General features: G+C 33.8%; 1 protein-coding gene across 2 annotated transcripts; it reads right to left on the bottom strand.

Moving 5' to 3' along the window:
• Positions 1–7,103: 7,103 nt before the first annotated feature.
• LOC18612870 (putative magnesium transporter NIPA6) lies at positions 7,104–25,510 on the bottom strand. 2 transcript variants are annotated; one of them, XM_018124248.2, is made up of 9 exons: positions 25,077–25,510; positions 24,917–24,973; positions 24,677–24,781; positions 24,402–24,562; positions 24,175–24,302; positions 23,883–24,020; positions 21,178–21,270; positions 20,032–20,149; positions 7,104–7,464 (listed from the first exon to the last, which is right to left on the bottom strand). In XM_018124248.2, the coding sequence occupies exons 1-9, from the start codon at positions 25,223–25,225 to the stop codon at positions 7,334–7,336; spliced, it is 1,080 nt and encodes a 359-aa protein (XP_017979737.1). In that variant the 5' UTR covers positions 25,226–25,510; the 3' UTR covers positions 7,104–7,333. The 2 variants fall into 2 exon arrangements, with proteins under 2 accessions (XP_017979737.1, XP_017979738.1); XM_018124249.2 differs by having other exon boundaries at positions 24,677–24,767.
• Positions 25,511–26,590: the final 1,080 nt, after the last annotated feature.

Genomic DNA, 26,590 nt, shown 5'->3' with positions numbered 1-26,590 from the left:
GTATATGTTGTGATTGCTTGTTATGTTTAGAATGATTGATTGAATTATAGATTATACTATTAGTGATGAGTTAGTTAAGATAGATTTATAGATAGAATAAGTCATGAGACACTAGTGTCATGACTCGAAACTCCCATCGAGCCCGTGACAACCGTCGCGACGTCCCGATAAACATTCATTACCTGAAATGTCAATCGAAACCTCGTAAGGCTTAACATCAATTTTTCTCGCTTCCCCTGTGAGTATTAGTCACTAAAATTATGTTTTGAGAGATTATAAACTATTTCCAAATCAAAACAATAGAAAAATAATTTTTTCTCACAGGGGCATTTTGGTCATTTTTCCTCAAAAATCTCAAAATCCGCTAAAAATGTAGTATGCGAGTACAAACACATAATTCATAATCAAAAATAAGTTTAAACATCTAAAACCTTCATTTAAAATGAAATTATGACTATTAGAATAAAACAAAAATATTGAATAAAATATTCAATTTTCTCATAAAACAATATTTTTAGAACACTGCATAAATAATTTTTACAGCGTGAAAGCAAAATAAATTCATATATATTGTAATACAGTAAGCCAGAGTATTTAATTTAATTTACAGTAACAAGTGAGCTCTCGAATAACCAAAAGTAAAAAAGACTGTGAACCTACAGTTTGGAGGATGCAAATCTAATGGTAGTCCTCGATGAAATCAGCTATCTATAGACTATCCTGAGCCTGAAATGGGTGGAAAGGAGGGTGGTGAGATTATATAATCTCAGTGAGTAAACATATACCATCTAAAATATCTAAAGCCGAGTAAATGGAGACAGATAAAATAATTTAACATACTATAATTCATCACCTTTCAACTCATTTCAATCAAATAAAATCAATTCATATAAATCGAGTAATCAACATGGCTTATGAATTTCTTAAAACTTTAGCTCGTACCAAAATCATTTTTATACCTAGTTATCAGGGATACCTTGATCGAGGGTTATCCCAACCGAGTCCGCCAAGGCTGTTAAAAAGTTATGTACGCATAAATCATGTTTTTATTTTAAAAACATAGCCGTTCCTTGGCATTAGTGGAGTTCATCATCACGAGGTGGTTTGGTGTGAAGTGAACTCTAAAATTATACATCGGGAGTTACCCTACTCGCCTCTCCAACAGAGGTAAGAATATGACCAGGTTTCGTGCCCCTCTAATAGGCTAGTCCACAGAACCAGCCCACTGTAGCAAGCTAAACCCACCATACAATAAAATTTACAATAGCATGACATGACAATTATTTTATTTTATTTTGCAACCTTTCAAGGCAAATCAACAATTTATACATTTCCAACACATTTATCAAATCAACCATTCATGCCAATATTGCCATAAGCCAATCAGTTAGAATCATGAATTTACAACACACAAAAACAGTCTCCAATTACTCTATTTTCAAACCATCATTCAATTTCAAGACAATTTTATGAAATCATTTCATTAAATCACATTTGGTTTATAAAACCGAAAAATTAATCATTTAATTCATTTTCCATAAAATTCACAAAATCGAATAAAACATACTTTAGATAATTAAGACGATAGTAAGGTTACTCACTATTTCGAGAGTCGAATTCCAAGTACTCTGACTCTTGATTTCTCGGGTACTATCTCTTTACTTTTGCCAGAATGCTCACCACCTAGACATAATGCACAATAAGTCATTTACTACATTGTGCTAAATTGTTATAAAACCAATTCAGGCTTTATACTAATGTATGAAATGGGATGCAAATTGCTCAGATTATTGTCTAAACACGGTGTTCTACACAAATTCAATTGTGTACCTAAATTAAACGGTATTGGCCTAATTTGATCTATCACTCGATTAATTGGCCAATACATCCAATTTAACTCCAAAAAGATTTCATTTTTCTCCCAATACTCCAAATCATTAAACACAAATTAAATAACTTGAAATATGGCAAAATCATCCTCACATTTTCTCTTGGAAAATTCAGCCATGATGGGTTCATCAACACTATAATTTTTCCTACTTGATTCTCACATCATAAATCACTAATTCCTAACCAAATCACTTCAAATAAAATCAAAATAATCCTTAATATTCCACATGGAGAATTCGGCTAATGATGGGTGATGGAAGAACATGAATTTTTCTTGCTTGATTTTCATGCTACACATCACTAACTAACTAAAAACACTAGAATATCTTAAAATCTAACCAAATCAAGCATCAAAACCTCTCTCTAAGTGTTCAGCCAGCAAGATACCCATCATGAAATCATGTGATTCAACCATAGAAAATGCAAAAGAATGCATGGGAAAGGTAGATCACAAGTCAAAATCAAGAAATTTTACCTTTGATTGCTTGATTACTTGAATTTTCACACTTTTCCCTTGAATTTTTCCACCTAGGGTTTGTGTTCTTCTTTTCTTCCTTTGTTCTTCCTTTGGCCGGCCATATGAATGAGAAATGGGCTGATTTTATGCTGATTTTTAAGCCAAAAAATAAATGGATATAAATTTGACACATGTCACCATTCCATTTGTCCATGTGTCATACTTAGCCATTAAGCAATCTCTCTCCACCACTTAAATTTCCTCAATTATCCATGATAATATTGGGTAAAATCCATGTGCTGGACAAGTGTTGGGTGGTGTAAAATTACAATTTTGCCCTTAGGGTGGCAAAATGACTATTTTGCCCTTATGCTCGAAAAAATGCCGGAATTAAAATTTTTCACGTCTCAAACTCAAATTTTGTTCTAAATAGTCAATCTTGATCAAAAACTTCTTCCAACATTCCAATTTTAACCTCGAGTGGCAAAATGATCATTTTGCCCCTAGGTCATGAAAATTCTAAATTGACTCCAAATCGGTCCTCGAACTCCGAATTACCATTTTAAGTCATTATGGGGTTTCAAAATTCTCAATTTCATCGTAAAATCTCTATTTGGACTAGTTCGAGGCTTAATTCAACTTAATTGTACTATTTGGTACAATACCGTCCTTTAACAATTTTCGAGGTACCCAAGTAAGCAAATATGCATTCTTATGTTAGAATGACATAACAAACATATTGTAGAGTCGGGCTTGACACTAGTTTGAGTTGTATGCTTGGTTGATGATCACGTGATGTTATACGGTTGAATTTTAGAGGTAATTTGATTACATTAGCAGCTCATATGGTTTATGATAAAGTTAGAGCAGATTACCCATAGCTTGGTTTAAATGGTTAAGTATCATTATCCTTTAAAGAGGATCTAATACCACAAGTAAGGTACAGCTTCTTTGTTTTTCCTAAAAGTTTTGCATAAATGTTTAGCTTACTTAAAGAATTATATGTTTACGAAATGTTGACTTCATTATGAAATATGAGATTGGTTTGTGATAACTCAGTTTTACAAGAATTTGGAAAAGAATGAAATATGTTTATCTTAAGATTTATGTTTACATTAAAGATGTAATTTGTGCAAAAGCTCTTCCCCTTGAATTGTCCTCTTCCCGTTTTTACTCATAGAGCCTTTGTAACTTACACATTAGTTTCTCTTTTTTTTTTTTTCTTTTGCAGATCAGTGATTAGCATTTTACCTTGTCATGGAGATGAGATCTTTTCTTTCTTGGTAGGTAATCTAGCAACCACTGGTAACCTAGAGAATCGGGTCATATTCTGTTGACGAGTAGGTCTTTACTTCATGCTTATATTATGCTGTGCGATAAATGAGAATTACTTTGTTTATGCTCATGAATGAGTTAATTATGTTGAACACCAAGATTGGTGATTTATATATGTGTAGCCTATGGTGATGAGGCCATAGATGGAATTGAGCACCGAGGTGCATACAATGAGTACATGATGTGCCTCTGACATTAATATGATATGTTGCATGATTTTTATGATTGAAATTAACTTCTAATAATTATTGAATGTTAACCATACCTTATGTGGTAAACTATCCATGATGCATGATGAAGCACTTAATGTGTCATGCTTAATAATTGAAATTATGTGACTATATAAAAGATAGCGTAAAGACCCAAGTCTAAGCACCACTGACCCAACAACTTTTTAAGCTTAAACCACATGACCATCAAAAGCTTAAGCTAAAGTTCCTAATAGTGATTGACTTGGATCTTTATATAGGTCTTAACAATCACATTCACATCCAATGTGAAATGGAGTATCACAATTCCACTCACTCAAATCCCTGATGTCCTCATCAAGGCCATACATCACAATCACAATCAAGGCTCACTCCACAAGATCAAGATCTCTCAAATGCAGTATGAAAGCCCACACTAGATTGGCATATGCTCTAATACCAATTGTAAACAAAAGCATAAGGTCTAAATCCATAATCATCCACACTCACATCCATTCGTAATCATCTCATGAATTAAAACACATGTTTAATTCTAATTATTGATCTTATATGTTATTTGAAATAGTATTTTTCAAACAATTTTTAACATCATTTTAAAAATATTCGGTGCATAATTTCCTAAACAATTTAGGTAAATTTCCAAAACAATATAGGTAAGTTTCTAAAAACAGTTGATGCAAGATTCTAAAAATAATTTTGGTAAGTTTCTTAAAATAATTTAGGTGTTTCAAAAGGAGTCTAAAACCGATCAAGTTATTGTCTGAATCATATCAAAACTTTATCTTATGCTATCCTAACCAATTTTGGAGTCGTAATCTAATTGGGGGTAGTATTATGCAAGTTTCCTAAACAATTTTGGAGTCATAATCCTTTTTGGAATTTGACTTGTGCAAGAGTCCTAAAACTTTTAGGTGTCCTAATTTCATAGGATTTTATTTACACTAGTCAATCACAAGTCTAATTCACTTTTAGGTGTCTTAATCTCAATATTTGGTGCAACAATCACCACGACAACAGCTTTTGCCTCAACATCGACTGTAAGCCTTTTGGGTCCCTTGCATCGATTCTCTATAACACGTCAAACCATGAGACATTAGCCAACCCTTTGCCACACCCTCAAGATCTATGGCATGATCATTGAAGCCATTATTCATGGAACAATTCTAGAAATAAACATGCTGCTAAAACTTTTCAAAACCATACTTGAACAATTCCAACATATGTTTTTCAATTTTGAACAATCAATCAGCAACCAAAATCAACCCAAATCAGTTTCTATTTGTTAACTTGTCTTATCTACATGTTTATGTATTATATTCATAACATCATAGGGTATTAATATCTTCTTCACGTGTAACCATACTCTCAAACTTAAATCTATTTCATAAATCAAAATTTAACATTTTAATAAACTTAAGTAAAGCGTCAAATCTTAATAGAAATGAAACATTCGAATTGGTGACCAATTACATCCAAATAAAAAAAATATTGATAATAACCTTTCTTTACATCAAGTGATCGGGTTCCTAAACTTTTACATTGCAACTTTAGCCATTAGTTTGGAATTGTATAGAAATCCAATTTTATAGCTTTGCTAATGGTGGCTACACAAGAGGGATCATTTGATGATAAAATTTCCTATAAAAAATGGTTGATTGCATTAAGAGGAATCAAACAAATTGAATTTGGATGCTTTCTCTTATAAATTTGCTAAAAGTAAGAATTTTTCCACTTACTTTTCTGGTTTATAGACCTAAATAAATCTTTAAAATCATTTTGGAAGTTCTTTTTTTTTTCATGAGAACGAATTGAATACTTCAAAAAGTCTCTAAATTATTCAAAAAATTTTAAATAAACTTTTATTTATTACGTTCAATCAAATCCTGTATTTTTATTTTGAACCACATAAACCTTTATGATTAATGATTAACTAACTGTCGTTAATCAAAACATTACTTATCATTTTTTTACTACATGGTGCTAATATGACAAGTTAATATATCGTAAAGTTGATGTGACATATTTATGTGACATTATTATATGATCACGTGCCATTTTCACCTCCACGTCGATACCATGAAACTGACATAAAATGATAAATGACATTTTAACTGACAACAATCAATCAATCATCAGTTATAGAAACTTATTTATCTCAAAGTAAAAGTATAAAAAAAATTTTAAATTTATTTAAATAATTCAAAAAATTTTCAAAACATTATGTCAATATGTTTGTTTAAAAGAAACCATTTAGTATTATTTGGCATTTTAACATATTGACTTTTTTGAGAACTTTTTTTTTCTATTTTTAATTAATTATCATTAACCTTTGGACTTTGTGGCATTTTCAGAGTCTCTCGTTTAACTCAACGAGGTCTTTCTCGTATTTTTATATCTATATCCTTTGTTGTTCCCTGACTTTTCAAACTCTATTTCTGGCATTGAACCTTTTCATTCTTGCCTTGAAAGCAAGGTTCAAATTTCCATGGTTACTATGAGTCCAACTAGCGACCATCTCTTCTAATGCATTATGCTGTCGCTAGCAAAGGACTGCAGGTCACCTCTTACGGTTGCCATATTTGTCTATAAGAACGGAAATCGACTCTTTACACCCTGCATCTCCAACTCATACACTAGAGTTGCCTTCTTGCAATGGACGCATTAAAATGTGAAAAATAGGCTACAATTGTTGCTCTTTTCGGTGAGTAAACTTTGTCGACATAATTATTGAGAAGATTTCAAGCTTTTTTAATCAAATGTATGTTTTCGCTAAGGTATAAACCCAACAAGATGCGAATGTCAGCAGATTGCTTTATACCTCCAAATTCATAACCTTATACTGCATATCTGAAGAAATGGGGAGGAGGAGGATCAGGGAGGTGAAGGATAAAAGAGACTTTTCAATGCATGAAGATTTCACCACAAACCTAGGGTAACTAATATTAAAGAAAAAATGCAGGTCCAAGATGATAATATTTCTTTCAACAAATAATCAGGGAGGAACAAGTTTTCCTACATTCTTCAGTCTCGTAGGAATTTTAAATAAATCCAATTACACACACTAGAATGCGCAGTTTACCTCATTCCAGAACTTACACACCTTTAACTACACTCCTCTGCTCAAGGACATAACATGTAGCTACAAGTTAAAAACCGGGGGAGGGAGGGACAGAGAACAAAAAGGAAGGTGGTTAAAACACAAAAGGCCAAACTGAACATATTGAAGGAACCATTCCTTGAAAATTGAATAGCTGACTACTGCCAAAAAATAGCATCAATTATTATCTAATTTGACATTCCAAAATCGTAAAACTTAAATAATTACAAGAAAATCTAAAACACAAAATTACCAACGCTTTGACCTGCACCAGGATATGGTGATTTTCAATGCTCTACCAATGAGACACAAAATCTGAAACGTACATGCCCAATTGTAATATATTTACTTGAAATAGTCCTGTCGGAGAATCGTGATAAAGCTAGGGGATGAACCATCTTCATCTTTCTGCTTCCAAAGTTCCCCGTTGCCTTGAATGTACCACGAAACTTTAGGAGATAATGGGGTATATAGATCTGCATATATTAAGCAATCAGTTTTTTGCCAAATAATAATGTCCGCCAAATTCTGCCCTTCTTAACTCTTATTTTTTCATTTCCTTTTAATGAAGACTGTACTTGCCAGGAGAGTAAAATCTGTGTAGGATATGTTATATAGACCAATAACAAAAAAATAAAAAAAGAAATTGAATGCTGTCCTTAGTATGACTTCTCCCTAAAATAAATTATCCTCAAGAGCCAAACTTTCATTACAATCATTACCAGCACCAGAGTTGTCTACTAACCACAATGAACAAGGAACAAAAATAAAATCTAAAAAGATGTAAATAGTAATTAAAATAAAAGCATAATACCTAAAATTCTCCTGAACTATTTAAGAAAATTCAAATAAACTCTTATTTTTTTATTACATTCAATCAAACCTTTACACTTTTATTTTAAACCAAATAGTCTCTTATGACTCACGATTGACTAACGATGGTTAGTCAAAATGCCACATGCCATTTTATGTCACATGAGGCTAATATGCTGACATGTCATAGTGGATGGTGACATGGTGTACTGGTGTAGCATGATGACAAGACCACATGACTTTTTCCACCCTCCATCTTTGAGCCACATCAAAACCATGTAGGCATAAAATAACAAATGTCATTTTAACTAAGAATCAACCGTTAGTAATAAAGCCTATGTGACTCAAAATAAAAATATAGAGACTTAATTGAACGCAATAAAAGAATAAAAGTTTATTTGAATTTCTTTAAATAATTTAAAAAATTTTTAAAGCATTATGCTTAAAAAAAACACCAAGTTCCATCTTTAAATACCTACAAACTCTCAGCGGTGGAGATTGTCAACACAACACGCATTCTTCCATAAAATTAGAATACATAACATTCTTTAAGATTTGCAAAAGATTTTGGAAGCAACCATTCAAGCTAAAAGTTTCACACATAACAGGGCTCACTTTGAGATCAAATGCATCATTATGCTTAATAATCACTCTGCGAAGGTCTTTAGCATTCAGGAGGTTCTAAAGCACAAAGCATAAAGGAACACGATTTAGATATGCTTTTGGAGTTTGCAAGATGCTAATTGTAAAGACAAATTCTAGGGGAGAATTAAGAACATTTATGAATCAGAAAGCAAAGATGTTGATAAAAGGACTCATATTTTATGCAGGAGATGCATAGAGGTTCTCTAAACTTCTAAATAAGAGCTAAGAAATCCATTAATTCCATAAATTGAAATGTCTAAAAGTACCTGGATTGCTCTACTAAAACAATGACATTTCATTCGTATTTGACAAACAACTCCATAGCAACAAGGTTTTTAGACAATAAGGGGGTGTGTGTGTTTTATATCCATCACTGCATGATGGATGATCACCAATAATGTGACATCACTAGTGATTTGTTTCTTTGGTAAGTCCATCAAAAGAGATACTTTATCACCTTGCTTTTTGTAAAGTTTTTAGGTTTATAGTATGACCTCAACAAGGTGATCCATCTCTTTTAGACAATCAAATTGCGCCAAATTTAAATCTTGAAGCATGTGTATGGCTGTACAACTAAACGCACATATATGTTTACAAAGAAGTGTACATAACTATATATAAATTTATATTGATATTATATATTACATATTTGTATTTATGTCTTCAATATATAGGTAATAAATATGATAATATTTAAGCATTTAGAACATGTTAGTTGTATATTTATTATGTATAACATAACATGCAAAATTTAATATCAAGGGTGACGCAATACCACTAATGTTTTTGGGAGTGATTATCACCGGCTTAAAGGGGTTATACGATCAAAAATGATGCATCACCATTCCATAAGTTATGTAAATTATGTATTTTAAAATGTTCTTCTATTATTCTGTTTTACTTTAGTATATATTTAGTGTAAAGGGGGTTCTTGTGATAAGAAAAGGAAGCATTGCAAACAAGTACGAGATGTACCAGAGGCGGTGAAGAGGAAGATTGGAACAGTTCCTGAAGTACTGAATGTCATGGTAGGTGGAAGAGAACAAGAAGAGAATAGGTGTTCTGAGTGAGAATAGGCTAGAGAGAGAAGCTTTAAGTGAGAGTCAAGTAGTTCTCCAAGTGAAAAGTCCCCATTTTGATTTGTAAAGGCTTTATATATAATGCCAAAAGTAACGGTTACAAGAAAAGGCTATAAAACACGTAATGAATGATATTATTAAGAAGAGTTTTAATGTTAGCCAACTATTACTGAGAGTTAATGTCGAATAACGGTTAGAAACTCATTATATGACTGTTGAAGTAATTATATTTAATAAAACTTGTTCTTGAGTAGAAGCTAATAAAGAAGAGCTATATGTGAACAGGTACAATAGAAGAAGCTGTACATGAATAGGTACAAAAGAAGAAGTTGTATATAAACAAGTACAAAAGAAGAAGATGTACGTGGATAGGTACAAGAGAACAAGTTATAAGCAGGAAACACTTGTACTTTAAGAAAATGTTAAGAGAGAGACCTCTTAACTACCTCCATATCTGAGCCACTAAACTAAACTTTCCGGAATATTCCAATATGAAAGTAACCCATGAACCCTGCCACCCATTTCGAATTGCTTTTATCGTCATCTGTGTGAAATTATTATTCTGTGCGAAATAGTTGTTCTACTTATATTAATGGTTCCACATGGAGTAATGCTCCACTTATTCTAGTTGTTCTGCATGAAGTAGCGTTTCACTTGCAATAGTTGTTCTCATTATTCTCTATATAATGTTACGTGATAAAATAATTCTTTAGAGAATAAGTATTAACCAAAATCGACCATTTACATTTTGCCCCCTACATAAGAATTAATTATTAAAAATAATTCTTATGCGTTAATTTAGAATGTAAAAGTTTTATTTCGTATTATAACGTATTGTACTGTATCACTTTGAGTAGTAACGCCTTGGGCAATACTGCCTTAAACAGTAACACCTTAGCCAGTAATGCTTTAGGTAGTAATATGTTACTGTCTTGTGTAAGGTGTAATGCCAATATTTTTTGTAATATTTGATTGATTATGCAATAATATTTTTTCATATAAAATAAGATTTTCAAGATACAAATGGTGAAAGAAAAGTTAATCTTTTTCATAAAAACTTTGATTCTGTGTGCCTTATAAATATGAAACTACTATGAACAATTTTCTTCGCTCAGATTCAAAGTAAAGCAAAATAAAATTCATAATAAAGTTGGATCTTTTGATAATCTTTTCAAGTAAGTAAGTTTTTCTTCTTCTTGTAATTTCTTGTTTGATTTAAAAAAAAAAAAAATTTCTCTCACTTGTCGCCCCCTGCATGAAAATTTTTTTTTAAAATTGAAATATGAGGAAAAAAAATTTCATGCATGAGATGATACTTCTTTTTTTTTTTTTTTAAATGTGTGTGTGTGTGTGTGTGTGTATATATTCAAACAAATAAATAAATTATTTGATTTTAGAAGAAAATCACAAAGCAAGGATATTTATGTTTCAAAGGAGACCTAAGTTGATAAGCAAAAGAAAGAAAAAAAAATCCTGCTTGATACAAGGATTTGTTTCAATCCTTCATCACCCATAAATTATAGTTTATAGCTAAAGCCTAAAAGCAAAAGTGCAACGGTTGGAATTTTTTTTTTAATTGATTAATTGATTTTTTTTAATTGATTCTTTGTCTTGACGCTTGTTTTGATGTTTCTGTTTATTTTAAAACTCACAACTTGGAGTCACAAGCTTTTTGTTTTAAATCTCTTTTTTTTTTAAGTATAGTTTATTATTTTATTTTGATGTATAGCGTTTAATAGAAAAGAAAAATATTAGAATAAAAGAAGCAAGTAAAGGCTGAAGTGAAAGAAGCAAATAAAAGGTATTGCATGTTAGCTTTTGATAGAGAAACACTAGAATAAAGAAACAACTAATAACTAAGTACATAAAAGCTAGCACATGTCATCTTTTTGGTTTCTTCTTTTATTTATTAGCAGCACAAGCTGCGTGTCTCTCCCCTTTTTTTTTCCTTTTATATATAACTTGACTTTGACTTTGACTTTTGCAGTGTCTTTTGTTAAAAGAGCTCGCATCGTTAAAAGATGCTAAGTAGTTATTCTACTAGTATTAATGGTTCCACATGAAGTAATGCTCCACTTATTCTAGTTGTTCTACGTGAAATAGTACTTCACTTATAATAATTGTTCTCATTATTCTCTATATAATATTACGCGATAAAATAATTCTTTAGGGAATAAGTATTAACCAAAATCGACTATCTACAGTTAGTAATTACGCTTTTATATTATTAGTGATAATGTGGCTAGCATGTTATCTTTTAATGAGTTTAAAGCATATATTAGATGAGGTTTATGTGTATCCAAGAGCTAGAATTAAAAACTATTTGAACCCTTTTATATATAGTCTTTAGACACATTAGACAACAATATTATAGGTGGAATATTACTTGTTAGAGGTTCTCTACAACCCAAGTTTTCTTCCTCCAACTTCAATTATACATTTAAGTTTGGCCTTGTTTCTGGTTTTCCTTAACTATTTTGGTTCTCTTTTTATTGTTTCTACTTCTGCACTGCATCCAAGTGTCATTAGAGCAAAGAGATCCTAAAGTTGAACTAAAGTTTCCACTTTTAAACCATGGTTCATCATGGTAGAGAATGTGGAAAAGGAAATCAAGCCTAGCAAACAGAATTGGCTGAGTTGAGATAAACGATCAGGGATTTGTCATAGGTTTGTGCAAGCTTTACAATGACGGGAACCATTGGAAACCCGTATGGAGAATCTGGAGATGACCATTACCCTTTGGATTTACTAGAAGGCGGTGTTGAGGATGATATTTAATATAGACAAAATAAAAGTACTTTTCATGATGCTGAACCAGCAAATCTTGCTGCCCATGGTAGATTGGAAGGATGATTGTTACACATGCTAACTTGAATGATAGTGGAGTTAGAATTAAGGTCGATGACTCCCAGGGACAGATGCGTGCAAAATATTCCTTCAATTGGGAGCTAGGAGCTAGTCCGGAAAATTATTAAGTGGAAACTAATGGCAGAACAAAGAAAGGTGATGTTAATGAAGCTTAAATTGAAGTGGACTGCACTTCAATGGTGGAAGAGAATTAAAGAACAGCATACACGAGAGGGCACACCAAAAATCAGCACTTGAGAACACATGAAAATGAAGAAGAGGAAGCAGTTTTTGCCCGCTGATTACACAATGGTGTTGTAAGAGAAGGTTCATTCACTTAAACAAATTGAGAAATTCAAAAACATCTCCATTAGAGTTGGTTTAAAAGAGACCAATGACAGCTGAGTTCCCGTTCTTTTGTTGGTTTGAATCAATCAGTTAGACATAAGATGGGACTGGTTCACTTATTTAACCTTGAAGAAGCTCCACAATATGCTTTAACGGATGAAAAGTGGATAAATCTCTATGGTGCAAGGAGGCTGGTGCATGGTAACAGCAATACTACTTTGCATGGTGATAGTTGAAGACTTTTGGAGTGATTAAAACAGTATGAGAAGTAATATAGGGATTGCCACATCCCTACTGTAATATGATGAGAGGCCATTCCTCCTGGAACAAAAGGATCGAAACCCTCCACGTCCCACCGAATTTACAGCTTGTACCTATCCAGCTAGTCCATAAGGATCAGACACCCATATTCCAAGACCACAAAATCCTGCCACATGAAATGTGCAAAAGCCAAAGCAAGCCACTCCTGAGCAAGATAAATGAATTCCAAAAATCTTGGGCAAACCCAAAGAAGGTTTTCCTGGGTGTTCTCATAAAAAAGGCATATTGGGGGAGGAACAAGTTGAAGAATAAAGCAACTTAAAGTGAATGAAACAGTTCTGGATTTGGTACTTCAAAGGCAGGCCACAAGTCACAGATTCAATTTTTTAGTTGCGGTGATGCATACCTCCTATGTTTGCCCACAAAGAAGGGTGAATTTTGCAGAGTGTGAAGAAGGCTTAGGAATGAAATTACAGCCACTTTCTGATAAATCTAATGAAGACAATGCTGAAGTTGATGTTTATCCAATTCAAGAAGAGTTATTGGTGGTTGCAAAAGTAATAACAACAAGGGCCATGGTAGAAGAAGGGGAAGATTGGAGACAAGGTTGCATTTTTAGAACTTGCGTTGTTCACTGCAACACAGTGTATGATGCGATTATTGATAGTGCGTTATTTCAAAGGAGGCAGACTTAAAGAGTACAAATCAGTTCCAGTTTTGGTACTTCTAAGGCAGGCCACAAGTCACAGATTCAATGTTGTTGTTGTGGTGAAAAGGGGCATACCTCCTATGCTTGTCCAAAAAGAAGGGTAAATCTTCAAGAACATGATGAAGGCTTAGAGAAGGAACTACGGCCACTTTATTATGATTCTGATGAAGACAATGAGGAAATCGATGTTCATCCAATTCAAGGAGAGTCATTGAAGGTTCCAAAGGAGATGACAACAAGAGCAGTTGTAGAAGGGGAAGATTGGAGATGATGTAAGCTTTTTAGAACTCAAGTTGTTCGCAGCAACAAAGTGTGCAGTGTGATTATTGATAATGGGAGCATGGAGAACATTATTTCAAAGGTGGCAGGGGTGAAGCTGTCTACTGAGAAGCATCTCCATTCAAAAAAATTGAAGTGTCTTAAGAAGGGGAATGACGTAGTGTAACATCTCAGTGTTTAATCAACTTTTTTTTTAACAGTAATATAGATAATGAAGCTTTGTGTGATGTTGTACCCATTGAATGCAGCTTATAACCAGTTAGGTAGACCTTGGCTATTTGATCATGACATGGAACATCTCACTACTCCTAATATTTATTCATTTCGTAGAGGTAAGAATAAGCATATTTTGCACCCTCTAAAGAGGAAACTAAAACAGAAGCCTGTGATTCTTCTTTCAGAAACAGGGGAAATTTGAAGTTGAAAGTACAAACAGAGTAGTTGTTTATGCTTTACTTAGCAAGTTTGTGCAAGATTAAGAGGTGAATTACCAAAGCATCATCTTGAAGTGCAGCAGTCGTTAGAAGATTTCAAAGAGCTGGTTAATGAGGAATTGCCATCTCCTTTACCAACAATGAGGATTAACCAACATAATATTGATTTGGTTCCTGGGGATTCATTATCAAAAATCTCAGCTTATAGAATGCCTCCATTGCAGCAAGCTGAGATGCAAAAACAGGTTGATGAGTTGCTTACCGAGGGTATGGTACAGTAGGAGTAAATACACAAATGGTCACTAGACTTTCATTATATATCCATTTTGGTCGATTAAATTTAAATTGTCCCAAATAGGTCACTAAAGTTTGCCAACTGTACCAGATCTGGTCACACTAACAGATTCCATCCAACCAAGATATGAAAAACTGACGTGGCTGCCACATAAACTGTCACATTAATCAAAATCAATGTCCTTTTATACTATTTCTCTCATTCCCTCTTCTTTCCCCATTTTCCCTCCTCAACTGCAAATATATAATTTTGATTTTCATATGAAAAAGATGCCTAAAAACCTAGGGTTTCTGATTTTGATTGATGTCACACTTGATGTGGTAGCTTATGTGGCAGCCACATCATTGTTCCAGCACTTGGTTGGATGGAATATGTTAGGGTGACCAGATTTTGTATAGTCCGCAAACTTCAGTAACCAAATCAGGACTAGTTAAAGTTCAGTGACCAAAATGGGAATTTTGTCAAAGTTTACTGACCATTCGTGTAATTTACTCATACAGCAAAGGTGACACCAGAGGGGCACCATGAAAGGTTAGTGATGTTATTTGGTCCCTCTAAAGCTCTTAAATACATTCATGTGTATATCAACTACAGTGTTCTTTCTTGTGTTTTGGGGATTTATTGTCTCAGCGAATGAATTGAAACTAGATCCAGGGAAAGTATGTGCCATTAAAGAGTGGCCAGCACGTAAATCAATAAAAAATTTGAAGTTTTGATGTATTAGCTTTGTTCTATTGGAAGTTTGAAAGGAAATTCAGTTTTATTTTGAGCGTATCACTGAAAGCCTGAAAAGGGAATTGAGCAGCCAAATTCTGTGTAAAGAGCTATTTAACCAACTAAGCTTATCATGACAGATGCCGGTTCTGGCACTACCAAATCTTGAGAAGTTTAACTTTTGTAGAGTGTGATGCATCAGATGTTGTAATTGGAGGCCAGAAAAATTAGTACAAAGATATCAAGTTACCGTTTTGAAGAACAAAAAGATTAATACACAGTGATCCTCATTTCAACTGTACTATGTAATTGAATGAACAGGCCAGTGAGAGTACTTGGATTGCAGAAGATCAACTCAAAAAGACTGATAGAGAAATATATGCTAAGGCTACCAAAGTTCTCACCAACAAGCAGGGCCTTTTGTCCACCCGAGGAGACTGATTCAGGAGAATTTCCTAAGTTATCTAAATTAGTAATTTTGTTTTTTTTTTTTCGTTTTACTTAGTTTATAGCTAGTAATAATATCTTTGTCTTATTAAGTGGTTATGCAACTAGCATGTGATCTTTTAATGAGTGTTAATAGTCAGGATTAGATGGGGTTTGTGTATCCAAGGTCTAGGATTAAAAATTATTGTAACCCTAGTATAAAAAGTCTTTTAGATACATCAGGAAGTAGTATTTTAGTGAAATATTATTTGCTAGAAATTCTACAACCCTATCCCCGATTTTTCTTGTTCCAACTTCAATTTTACATTAATTTCTTCTCATTTTTGTTTTGGTTTTCTTTTAATATCAGGGTTTATAACTTCAATTTGGGTTTTCAGTGTCCTATTATATTCTGTTTTAAGTTTAGTTTGTTAGTTTCTATTTCAAGTCTAAGTATTTTCAAAGTCCTGCTTGGAATAGTTCTAATATTTTTTGCATTATGGTTGGTAGGAGCCTTTAATGTACTCTTTCTATGGAAGACAGGTTCTCATGAGAAAATTTTCAGAACTATTTATGATTGTGTGATGCAATCAACCTTTGGTGTGACTCCCAAGGAACCCTAGGTGACGCTTAGGTTTTCTTTCTTTTTGGTTGTGTGATGCAATCAAGGAATCGTAGCTGCGAATCTCAGGGATTTTTTTTTTATCTTTGTCCCTTTTATTCATTCAATTCTCTTTTCTTAAGAATTTAGAATTAATTTATACCAGAAAATATCATAAAACCCACCTACATCATTATAGCTTCATTATCATCCTTATTTTGTGAAGCGAGAAGAAAAATCTAAGTGCGACACAATAACATGGTTGCCAAACACCACATACCTTCAGGTTTGGGCAGGTCGATTAGAGATTTTAAAAGTATAGATTCAGTTCAATTTAAATCAGAAAGTTATCATAAACCCTAGTCCTCCAAACTGTTCTTCATCAGTCAATATCAAAGCTTGAAGGTCCAAGTGTTGTTGCCATAATTCTGGTTAACAATGGTGTAAACACAGAAATGAGATCATGAGAAACCAAGAATTGAGAGGAGATATTGGTTCACTAGAAACAAGATAAGTTTGAAGAGATGTTTGAAAAATTTTACACCTGATGCAAACACCTTGCTGAGGCAGCAACTACACTCGAAGGCAACAAGTGGGTGAAAGAGGAAGGCAATAAGTGCAAGACAAGGCTATAGATATTCCCGAAACAATCAAGACAGAAGTTCTAAATTTATATGGAAAAGTTGATCGTACAGTATTTTCTGATTGGCTCAACAGTATTGAGGAGTACTTTGATTGGTATGATATGTCAGATGCTCTAAAGGTTCGATTAGTGAAAATAAGATGGCACTGTGTTAAGAGAAACATAGCCAGGTTGGGACAGCCACAAACCAGTACATGGAACGAGAGAACTGCCAAATTTAAAGAAAAGTATATGCCACCTAATTATCTTGACAAGAAGTGTGGCAATGCCTTTATTTTTAAGGAAAGCAGCAGGCCTGTGGCAAAATATATGCAAAGATGACTTGAGGTAATGGTTAGAAGTCAATTTGTATAAGATGCTAACCTAGCAGCAGCCCAATTTAAGGCTGGTTTCAAGGATGTACTCAAGGTGTAACTCCTAAGAACCCTAGATGTGATAACTAAGGTTTTCTTTCTTCTCAGCTGTCTGATGCAATCAAAGAATCTAGGTGTGAACCTTAGGAATCTTTTCTTTTTCCTTTTTTTCTTTATTAACCTTCTTTTGTTGTCTCAAAAATTCAGATCAATTTATATTAGAAAGTTATCATAAACACTACTCCTTCAAGCAGTCCTACATCATGTAGGCTCTTAAAAATTAAGTTTCTATGATTCACTATTTGAACTGTCAGATTTGTATTCTTCCTACCAGAATTTCAAAATATCAACAGTCAAACTAGAAGAGTAGGAACTGGTCTTATGCATTATTATTATTATACATGTGTCCAATATTATAAATGTCACCATAACTGAGCTTGATCAGTTTGAAAGGCTATAATATTTTCAGTTAACTGCAAGAAACCCTAACATACATCAAAGTTAGGAGCAAAGTTTCACCATGTCTCATAAAGAAGAAACTTGAGAGATAAAGAGAGAGAAGGTTTGGGGGGGGGGGGGGGGGGGGGCCGTGGTGTCACAGGCTACTAAGCAAGCCTTAATGAGGTTTCTTAAATATTGGTGTGAAAACGTAAAGTGAATAAATATAAAGAAAGAGATTGAGGAGTATAAAGAAATATTATTGCTCTAATGAGAGAAAAACAAAATACCTAGGATTTAAGCACAAAGTAAATTGCTTGATTGCTTGATGAAAAGAAAAGACTACCTAAGGTGGCTATTTATAGCCTCTAGCCTACTTGGGGTGCAAGTAAAATAAAACATTGAAACATCTAGCCTAGGTTTCCTTGATGTGCAAGAAAAGTAAACATATAGCTAAAGAAATAATATTTCCCTAGCTTGGTAAGCAAGTAACCAACCCTAACTTCAGCCTAAGGAAATTTGGTCTCCATGCAGCCTTTGCGGCTCCTCAAAATCAGCTCTGCCAGTGGTGCGCTGGGAGAGGTGAGCTGGTTCGGCAGTGGTGCGCACATCTCGCAGGTGCGCTGGGTGCTCAGCCTGCTGGTGCACATGTGGTGTGCTGATGCGTGGCTTGCCCTAGTGGGGTGCCTAAAATTTACGCACTGGGGCACCCAGCAGCGCTGCCTAAAATTTAGGCGCTAGGGTTTTCCTTGGCACACAGCCCAACTAGGCCGCCGTGCGGCCCAAATGTGCAGGGTGCCCAGCATTTGTGGCCCACCAGCTCATGCAGCCCGCCTGCACACGGGCCTTGCACGCCAGTTCCGCTGAGGGGCTGGGGCGCAGAGTGCCTCGCTAGGCACCTTGCTGTGTCATGCGCACTGGGAACCCCTCGTTTGCATGCTGGTCCGTCGGTCGGCTTGGGTTGGACTCGCGTGCTATGTCACGTGGCATGAGGAGCATAATTCAAAACATTTTTTGGGCTTCGTAATGTTGGTTCAACTTGAGGCTGGAATCTATTACTGTTTTCCAAGTCTTTAGTGGGTTTTGGTTCAACACATATTTGTAACAAGGTTGAATGTTACTTATATTTTAAATCTTACATTCCTAAGAGGCAGAAGGGCTTCAAATTCTGACTTGAGGCCTGATATCACATTAATGCTTCCACCTTTTGGTATTTTTTTTTTATTTATTTTGGCCTTATGGGAATCTTAGAGCATTTTTGCTTAAAATATACTTAGTAGGGTTTTTCAAATACAAATGATCATAAATGTTATTCAAAACTTGTCCTTTTCTACAAGGGCATCATTCGAAAATGCCAAAAAAAAAAACACATTTCCATTCTTAGCCAAAAGCATTCATAAAATATTCTTGGGAATTTTTTTTCCCGATACAAAACAAACAAAGGAAACACACCAAGATTATTCCTGGAATCTTTTAGGGGGTAATCCCACTCAAAAAGGGCTTTACCAGCCATGTTTCATTGTGTGGAGCTCAGCATAATTCCACTATTTCATAATTGTTTTCTTCTCATAATTAGGTCACTAAGGGTGATTTGTAAAGGTTCACAGAAAGCTGGAAATAGATGTAGACAGTCTGGGAGACAAATGTTAGGTATGCCACTGCTTGAAACATAGCCTTATTTATAATATTTCAACTCTGTAGAAGAAATACCATTCGTTTTCAAGCCCATTGAGCCTTCATAAGGGTTTCTTTATCTTAACTTCATAATGGTTTCATTTCCCTCATATTCAGTAAAAGACACTCACTGCTTTAGGATCTGATTGCGTCAGCATTTACTAAGTTGTATTTCATGAAATGGTTACCGTCAATAGCTGTTCTATAATGAAGGGTTTCCTTGGTTCTTTTTACTCAAACAATTCAAAACTTGTAAGTTTTTTTCTTGATAAATTTCCTTTAATTGTTCTTTTGACCTGTAATCAGCTAAACTCACTTTCCACCCTTTTATGTTCTTCTCGGTAATATATTTTCCAAGATTCAACTAAAATTGTCCTTAAGTCCCATTCCATGACACATTTAGGAAATATAATGCACTCAGATTTAGGAAGTAGGTGCTCTAATTTAAAACAAGTCTGCTCATCAGTTCGTATACGAGAGATACCTGTGATAAGAGGTGTATCTGGATCTCGTGTACTATGCAATACAGCTGTCCCAGATAACACGGTGACAAAACCACAAAGTTCGGATGCTATGCTGCTAGCACTTTGACCAGAATAGTCCTACAAAATGGGGAAAAGAAACTATAATAAAGACATGTAGAGACATAGAGGAGTCAGGCTGTCCCAAGGACACTAGACTCATGTCCACAGATGCTTATATGAACAATCACAAGGACAATTCATATAATTTAACTACGCATTTTGTATCCCCACCCACCCAAAAAAAAGGAAAACAAGAAAACAGAAATCAATTTTACTTGATCGTAAGCCTATAAGGTTCTTTTGGAAAGCATATGAATAATGAATAATACTTAAACAGAAATGTTTATTACCCTAAAGTTACAAAAACACATGAACACAACCACATCTCTAAATCTAGGATTTAGAGTTGTCAAGTCAGGTACGTTGTGTCCATGTCTAAAATACTCATGTTTGCTTCCACAAAATATGGGAGATTCTTTGATAATTGGGAGATAATCAAAAGAGTATGTTGATAAACAAATATAAATACATGAACACACATACATAAATAAATCTGTGCAAGTGAGTATTCCTTCTAGAAATTTTAGGCCTCAAGGATAAAGTTTAAAAAAACAAAAACAAAGAAAGAAACACCAAAAGCTTATGGTACACAATTTGCCCTCAGTTCAGAGTTTCTGGGCAGAAATAAAAATAATTATGTCCTTTAAGATTAAATTCCTCGACAAATGCTCAGCCATCAAAGTAACAAATCATTACGTTTACAATGAATGTGTCCAACATCTCAAGTGCATATCGGGATCCAGTATATATATATACAACACACCTCAGAAGAAAGTTCTTGCATTTTGATCCCACACAACCATGAAAAATTCAGGGATATACTGGATCTATCTTTTGCATCCAAAATTCCAAAAATTACACTCTCTCACCCCCCCCCCCCCCCCCCCCCCCAACAGCCCATGCACATGACTTTTGAGGAATAACGTTTCCTATTGCATTCAATATCAATCAATTCTAATTTTAAGGCTTGTAGATAATTCATGCATCATAAAACCTGTAAAAACTTTAGCAGGTCCATGCATGTCTACATGGGAGAGAGAAGATACCTTAAACATTATTGCACTTGCTAAAATAGTGAAAGAAGTGAACAAGGCATAATAAATTGGAGAAACAATTGCCGTGTTGAAAGTATCCAATGCCTGCAACCATGTCAAAGCTTTATATAAATTTGCAATGATTTCGAACTGCAATTCAAGAATGAATTTCATTCATAATTTACATGAACTAGATCTTGAACATTAAAAAATATCAGGATATTCACCATTTTCTCTGAATGTTTTCAAATTCAATCCCGACTAACATTGTTAAGCAATTTAAAAGCAGATTTGAGCCTCCAGTGGGGATTGAAAAAGTAAAAAAAAGAATAAAAAAGAAGTATGAGAATTGCAAACTTTAAAATATGTCGAAGAGAAAAATATCTATATGCCTAAAACTAGCTGAACCCCGTTACAGCTTAATGCTATCACAAAGAAACAAACAAAAACTATGCATAATGACAAATTTACCTTCCTCCCTATAACCAACAAATTTGAAAGTTAATAAATCCCACAGATATACTACTTTATGGCACCCCAAGAAACCGTATGTCAGATAATCTAAATAGAAATATAAATTTTAAGGTGCAGTGCAACATAGGGGCAAATAATAAGAAGTTGTTAATGTGGGCACATGACTTGATCAAATAATGTTCCAATCCATTAACGTATCCATATCAGAATGTGAAGCAGCCCAGGCATCTTTCTTTATCAATTTGTGTCTCTACCACTGTAAAATACATTATTGCATTTAGATAATTAATATTTGTCTCCTATTGTTCTGAGGTTGATAATTTGATCTATGATGATGACATTTGCCCTAGAAATGATTCATTAAAAGAAGCTATCAAGACTTTGGAAATTAGCAAATTACTTGGGCTATCTTTCAAAAGCGAAGATGATGCTGTTATTAAGAAACTTCTTGATTTAGAGCATGAAAAATTGGATTCGTTTTCCCACATTCAAGTCAATTTTCTTCTTTATTCTTCTTGTATATTTTCATGGTTTTGGTGCTTGTTTGGTTGGAGAGATGGGTCCTGAAAGTTTCTGTTCTTATGTCTTAAATCAGATGCTGTGTTTGTTTTTATGATTAATGACCTGGTTAGCCTAGCACCTTTCTCCAATTTTCTCACCCATAGTGCTTATCTTGATGTTGGTCCTTGGAGTGTTTCCCCTTTTTGTGATGGTCTTTTGGCAATTGGAAGCTGAATATTTTTTTCTGCTTCTGCTGCTTGGCACCTCTGCCATTTGGCTGGCTGAGATCTATCTCCTCTTGTCTTGCCTGTTGTTAAGGGCCTTTGTTTGGCTTTTCATTCTTGCTTCCTTGGCAATTTCTTGGTTGTTGCAGGTGATTAGCATTGGTATTACTTTTGGCTAATGCTTAGATATTTGAAAAATGCTCCGTTTCTCCCTTGCTAAAGATTTGGGGTCCTTTTGGCTTATGTTTTATTGGTTTGTATCATCTTGCTGTTTTGAAGTTTTGTTCCTTGATCTTGTTGCTTTTGAAAGTGTTCAGTGGCTTTTGTAAGTTGTTTGATCCGCCATGGCTTGTTTCCGTTAGCCATTAAGTTTTGGTTCTTGGCAGTTGGTTTATGGTTATATAAGGTCTTTCTAAGTTGGGATTTAGTATTTTCTTTTTCAAATGAGTTCCTGTTAGATTTCTTATGTACAGGTTTCCACATAAGTTTTTATACTATTAATAAAATTTCTTTCGCCTTTCAAAGAAAATGTAATTTCATATAGCTTTAGGATTTTTATTTTATTTAGATTATCTTCCATTAATTAGTATTTTCCTTGTTTTCAACCATTAGGGCTTTAGGGTTTTGTTTGGTATTTGCACTTATATTTGAGTTTAGGATCTTAGTTTTGGGTTTTCCTTATCCTATTGAGTTTTGTTATAAGTTAACTTTGTTAGTTTTATATTTGGAGTCCAAGTAGAAATAAGAGTTCTAGTTCTTTTAGACTAAGAATGCTAGGAGTCTATATGAATCAATGTACTTTTTCTACTGAGATATAAAAAATTATTAAAGAATTTCAAACATTACTGCTTTTGTGATGATGAGATGTAATCAACCTTAGGCGTAACTCCTAAGGATTCTGAGTATGAAGCATAGGATCTTTTCTTTTCTTCACGATTGTATAATGCAATCAACCTTAGATGTTACTCCTAAGGAACCCTAGTCTGAACCTCAGGAATCTTTTCTCCTCTTCTATTTTCTTCATTCAATATTTACTGTTTTTCGATAATTCAGATCATAAAATTGCCTTAAAGCTAGCCCCTTGCTGTCCTACGTCAGATACAAAGAGCAACCAACTACATTAATAGCATATTTCTAGTGCCAATAGTGTTGATTTGCAAACATTGTAAAGAATTTTAAAAAGTGACAAGTGGAATACTCCTTTCTTCCCTTGCACGGGATATTGCAACCCTTTTTGGATCAAGACTATCATTACTAAAAAACAATCAGCCTCTACTGAAATATATCAGTATTGTCTAATTAGTTTATTCATGCCGGTAGACAAGTTGAATCTCTCACATCAGCAATGATTTTTTATTTTCCAAACATATTTTCTAGATTTCTGTAACAGAAAATAGAACATTTTTCTTTCCAATAGTCTTCTCTTTGTAGACATATAGTATATATGCCATCAGTAGCATGTTGCTTTCAGCTTTACAGTAATTACCATGAGACGTAAGAGCATGATTACATGCTTACCATGTTCAGATAATTTAACTGAGTGATGATACAGGTAATTGCAACCATTGCAAAGATCCAAGTTTGAAAGTATTTCGCCTGATTTGTGCCCTCCAATGTTAGCTTTATCGCAATACCAATGGCTTTTATGCTCATTACCTGCAAGGAAGTAACATTCATAATTTATACTAATAGCACATTGATGTAAATACAACATTCAAACTGTTATAAATTGGGAGCAACTACTAGAAACCTAAACAATAAAACCATTAGATCTCAATACGCAGTTAGCTGAAAAGCTAAAATAACTTACCGTCAATGATCCAATTACCGAGCATATTCCAATATACACCATTATGTTAGTTTGACCATAACGAGGTGCACAATACAAAATTAGTACCAATGCAATAGCTACTGCTGAAGCTGTATACAAAAGAAAGGCTGGAAAAGAAAAAAAAAATAGATTAAAAATAACATTATTGAAGCTAACAATAAGATGATATAAGCATTTAATAACTGATGAAAACTTTAGCAACTCACCTGGCTGGGTAGCTAATTCCCAAATTTCTTCAACTGAATTAATAGAACGCTCCTCAGGTGCATGAAGCACAATCACTGTGGAACCTACTATGCACAAAAGACATCCTAACATTCCCATTTTCTGCAGTTTCTCCTTTAAAATGAAATGCGCTAAAATGGCACTGCCCAAATCGACATGAAGTGAGAGGTGATCAGAAACTACCGATTAAATTGAGTAAAGTTGATTCAAATTAATCAATTAAAATTTCAAAATCAACAAACAAAAAGAAATTTACCTAACAATGATACTCAATGCACCAAGAGGCGTTACCAAAACAGCAGGTGCATAGATATATGCAACGAAATTGGCAATCTCCCCAACTATCACTGTCATATTAAAACTAAGAATTTTACAAATGATGGCACCAAATTGGTCAGATTGAGTTAAATTTTCTTTCATGATTGCAATGTCGTTGGCCATAGAAAACATATAGAATGCAGCAGAAGAAGGAAGAAAGTAATAGAGAGGAACTCACTAGTAATCATGCCAACCCACCAGAGTGGCTCCAACAAGTAGCCATATCCGCCAGAACCTTACAGAAAGCGTGCAGCAAATTATAACCATGATCAGTCTGATTTCAATATATATTTATAACAAAAAAAAAAAAAAAAAAACAGAAAAAGGCAAGAACTTACCGGCACGGGGGCCGTTGACCCCGGCCTTTCGAAGACCCTTTTTCTTGATGATAAAGCTGGAGCCAATGAAGGCGCTCGAGACCACCGCCAGAATAAAACCCTTGAGATTGCTGGAGTACATCTATACATACATATCTACATGCATACATACAAATATATGTAGAGATTTACTTTCATGTATTATATGTTTTCTCTTTAAATATGCTAGTTGGTTAAGTCTGATCAGAACCCTAGACCTCTGCAATTCTCATCACAACTACCTTCTTCCTCTCCTTTATTTTCTCAAACTTTTCTCTTTCGTAGCCTGCCGGATGTAAAGTACAGCAAGGAGAGAAAGGTCGTTGAGAGGGGAACGTAATTCCTCACCTGCCGGTCCTCTTTACCTCTTTACCAATATTTCACCTGTCTTGTCCGCTTATTTTTCCCAAATCTGTCCTGTACGTAAATTGGGCAGGGCTTCAGTCCAATCATTTCGATTTTGGTTAATTTCCCATTTTAATATTTTGAACGATTTTATTTTGAATTTTTTTTTTATTCGAGTTTTTTTTTAAATCAAATTAATAATTTTTAAAATCAAATTAAATTTGATTTTGACAAATTATTTAAATCAAATCATATTTTATCTATAATAGTTAAGTTATTCAAAATTATTTAAAATCACATTTAATCATTTGTGGTATACTTCCAATTTTAAGTTTTTATATCGTGTAAAAAAATTATTGCATCATACGAAAATCAAAATGAATTAGAAGTCACTTTTTAATTTTGTTAATTTTGTTAGTTCAAATAACAATGTAATTCCAAGATGGAGCAATTTTTGAAACTTTTTGCAAGTTAATAACTCGAAGTGTAAGAACTTGAAAATCTTTTTTAAGAAATATTCAACTTGAAATTACTCTTGTAAAACTTGATTTTCAACAAATAAAATTTGGGAGTAAAAAGAGAAGCTTATACAAATAGTTTTATAGAGGTTCAGGTTCTTACCTACATCCTCTCCCGTAACAAGTCAAGGAGTTTCAAATCTATTAAGAAATAAATGCATTTTTTAAGTGTAACTATAACTTTTACCATAATATTTCCAAAGCTAATGGGCATTTGGTACAATGTAAGTGCGGGACATTCCGTATAATTAAATTACAAAAAATTATATTATAATGTTTGATTTATGTTTTGTACTTGGGAAAGTGATTTTGTTGCAATGTGATTACAATGAGAGAATGGAATGTCACCTTGCAATGTCATTCCTTCTCTCATGGAGGGAAAGTTACTTTCCCCTAACAAAGGGAAAGTTAAAAAAAAAAATTTCCCCAACTTAACGCCCTAATCCCTCCTCTTCTATTTTATGTTCTTATTCTTTTTCCTTCCTTTCTTCTTCTTGTTCTTCTCACCCATCGTAGAAAAAGTAATCGATCACTAACACATTTGGGTCAAATTTCATCGCCAAATCCATCACTTTTTCTTCTACTCAAGTAATCTTTAGAAAATATTGCAATATAATACCTCATGCATTCATT

This window comes from Theobroma cacao, chromosome 1, assembly GCF_053813885.1.
Source record: "Theobroma cacao isolate CCN51 chromosome 1, ASM5381388v1, whole genome shotgun sequence".
Lineage (NCBI taxonomy): Eukaryota > Viridiplantae > Streptophyta > Magnoliopsida > Malvales > Malvaceae > Theobroma > Theobroma cacao.
Note: the sequence above shows the minus strand (reverse complement) of the source record. Positions and strands in the feature narration are given on the sequence as shown.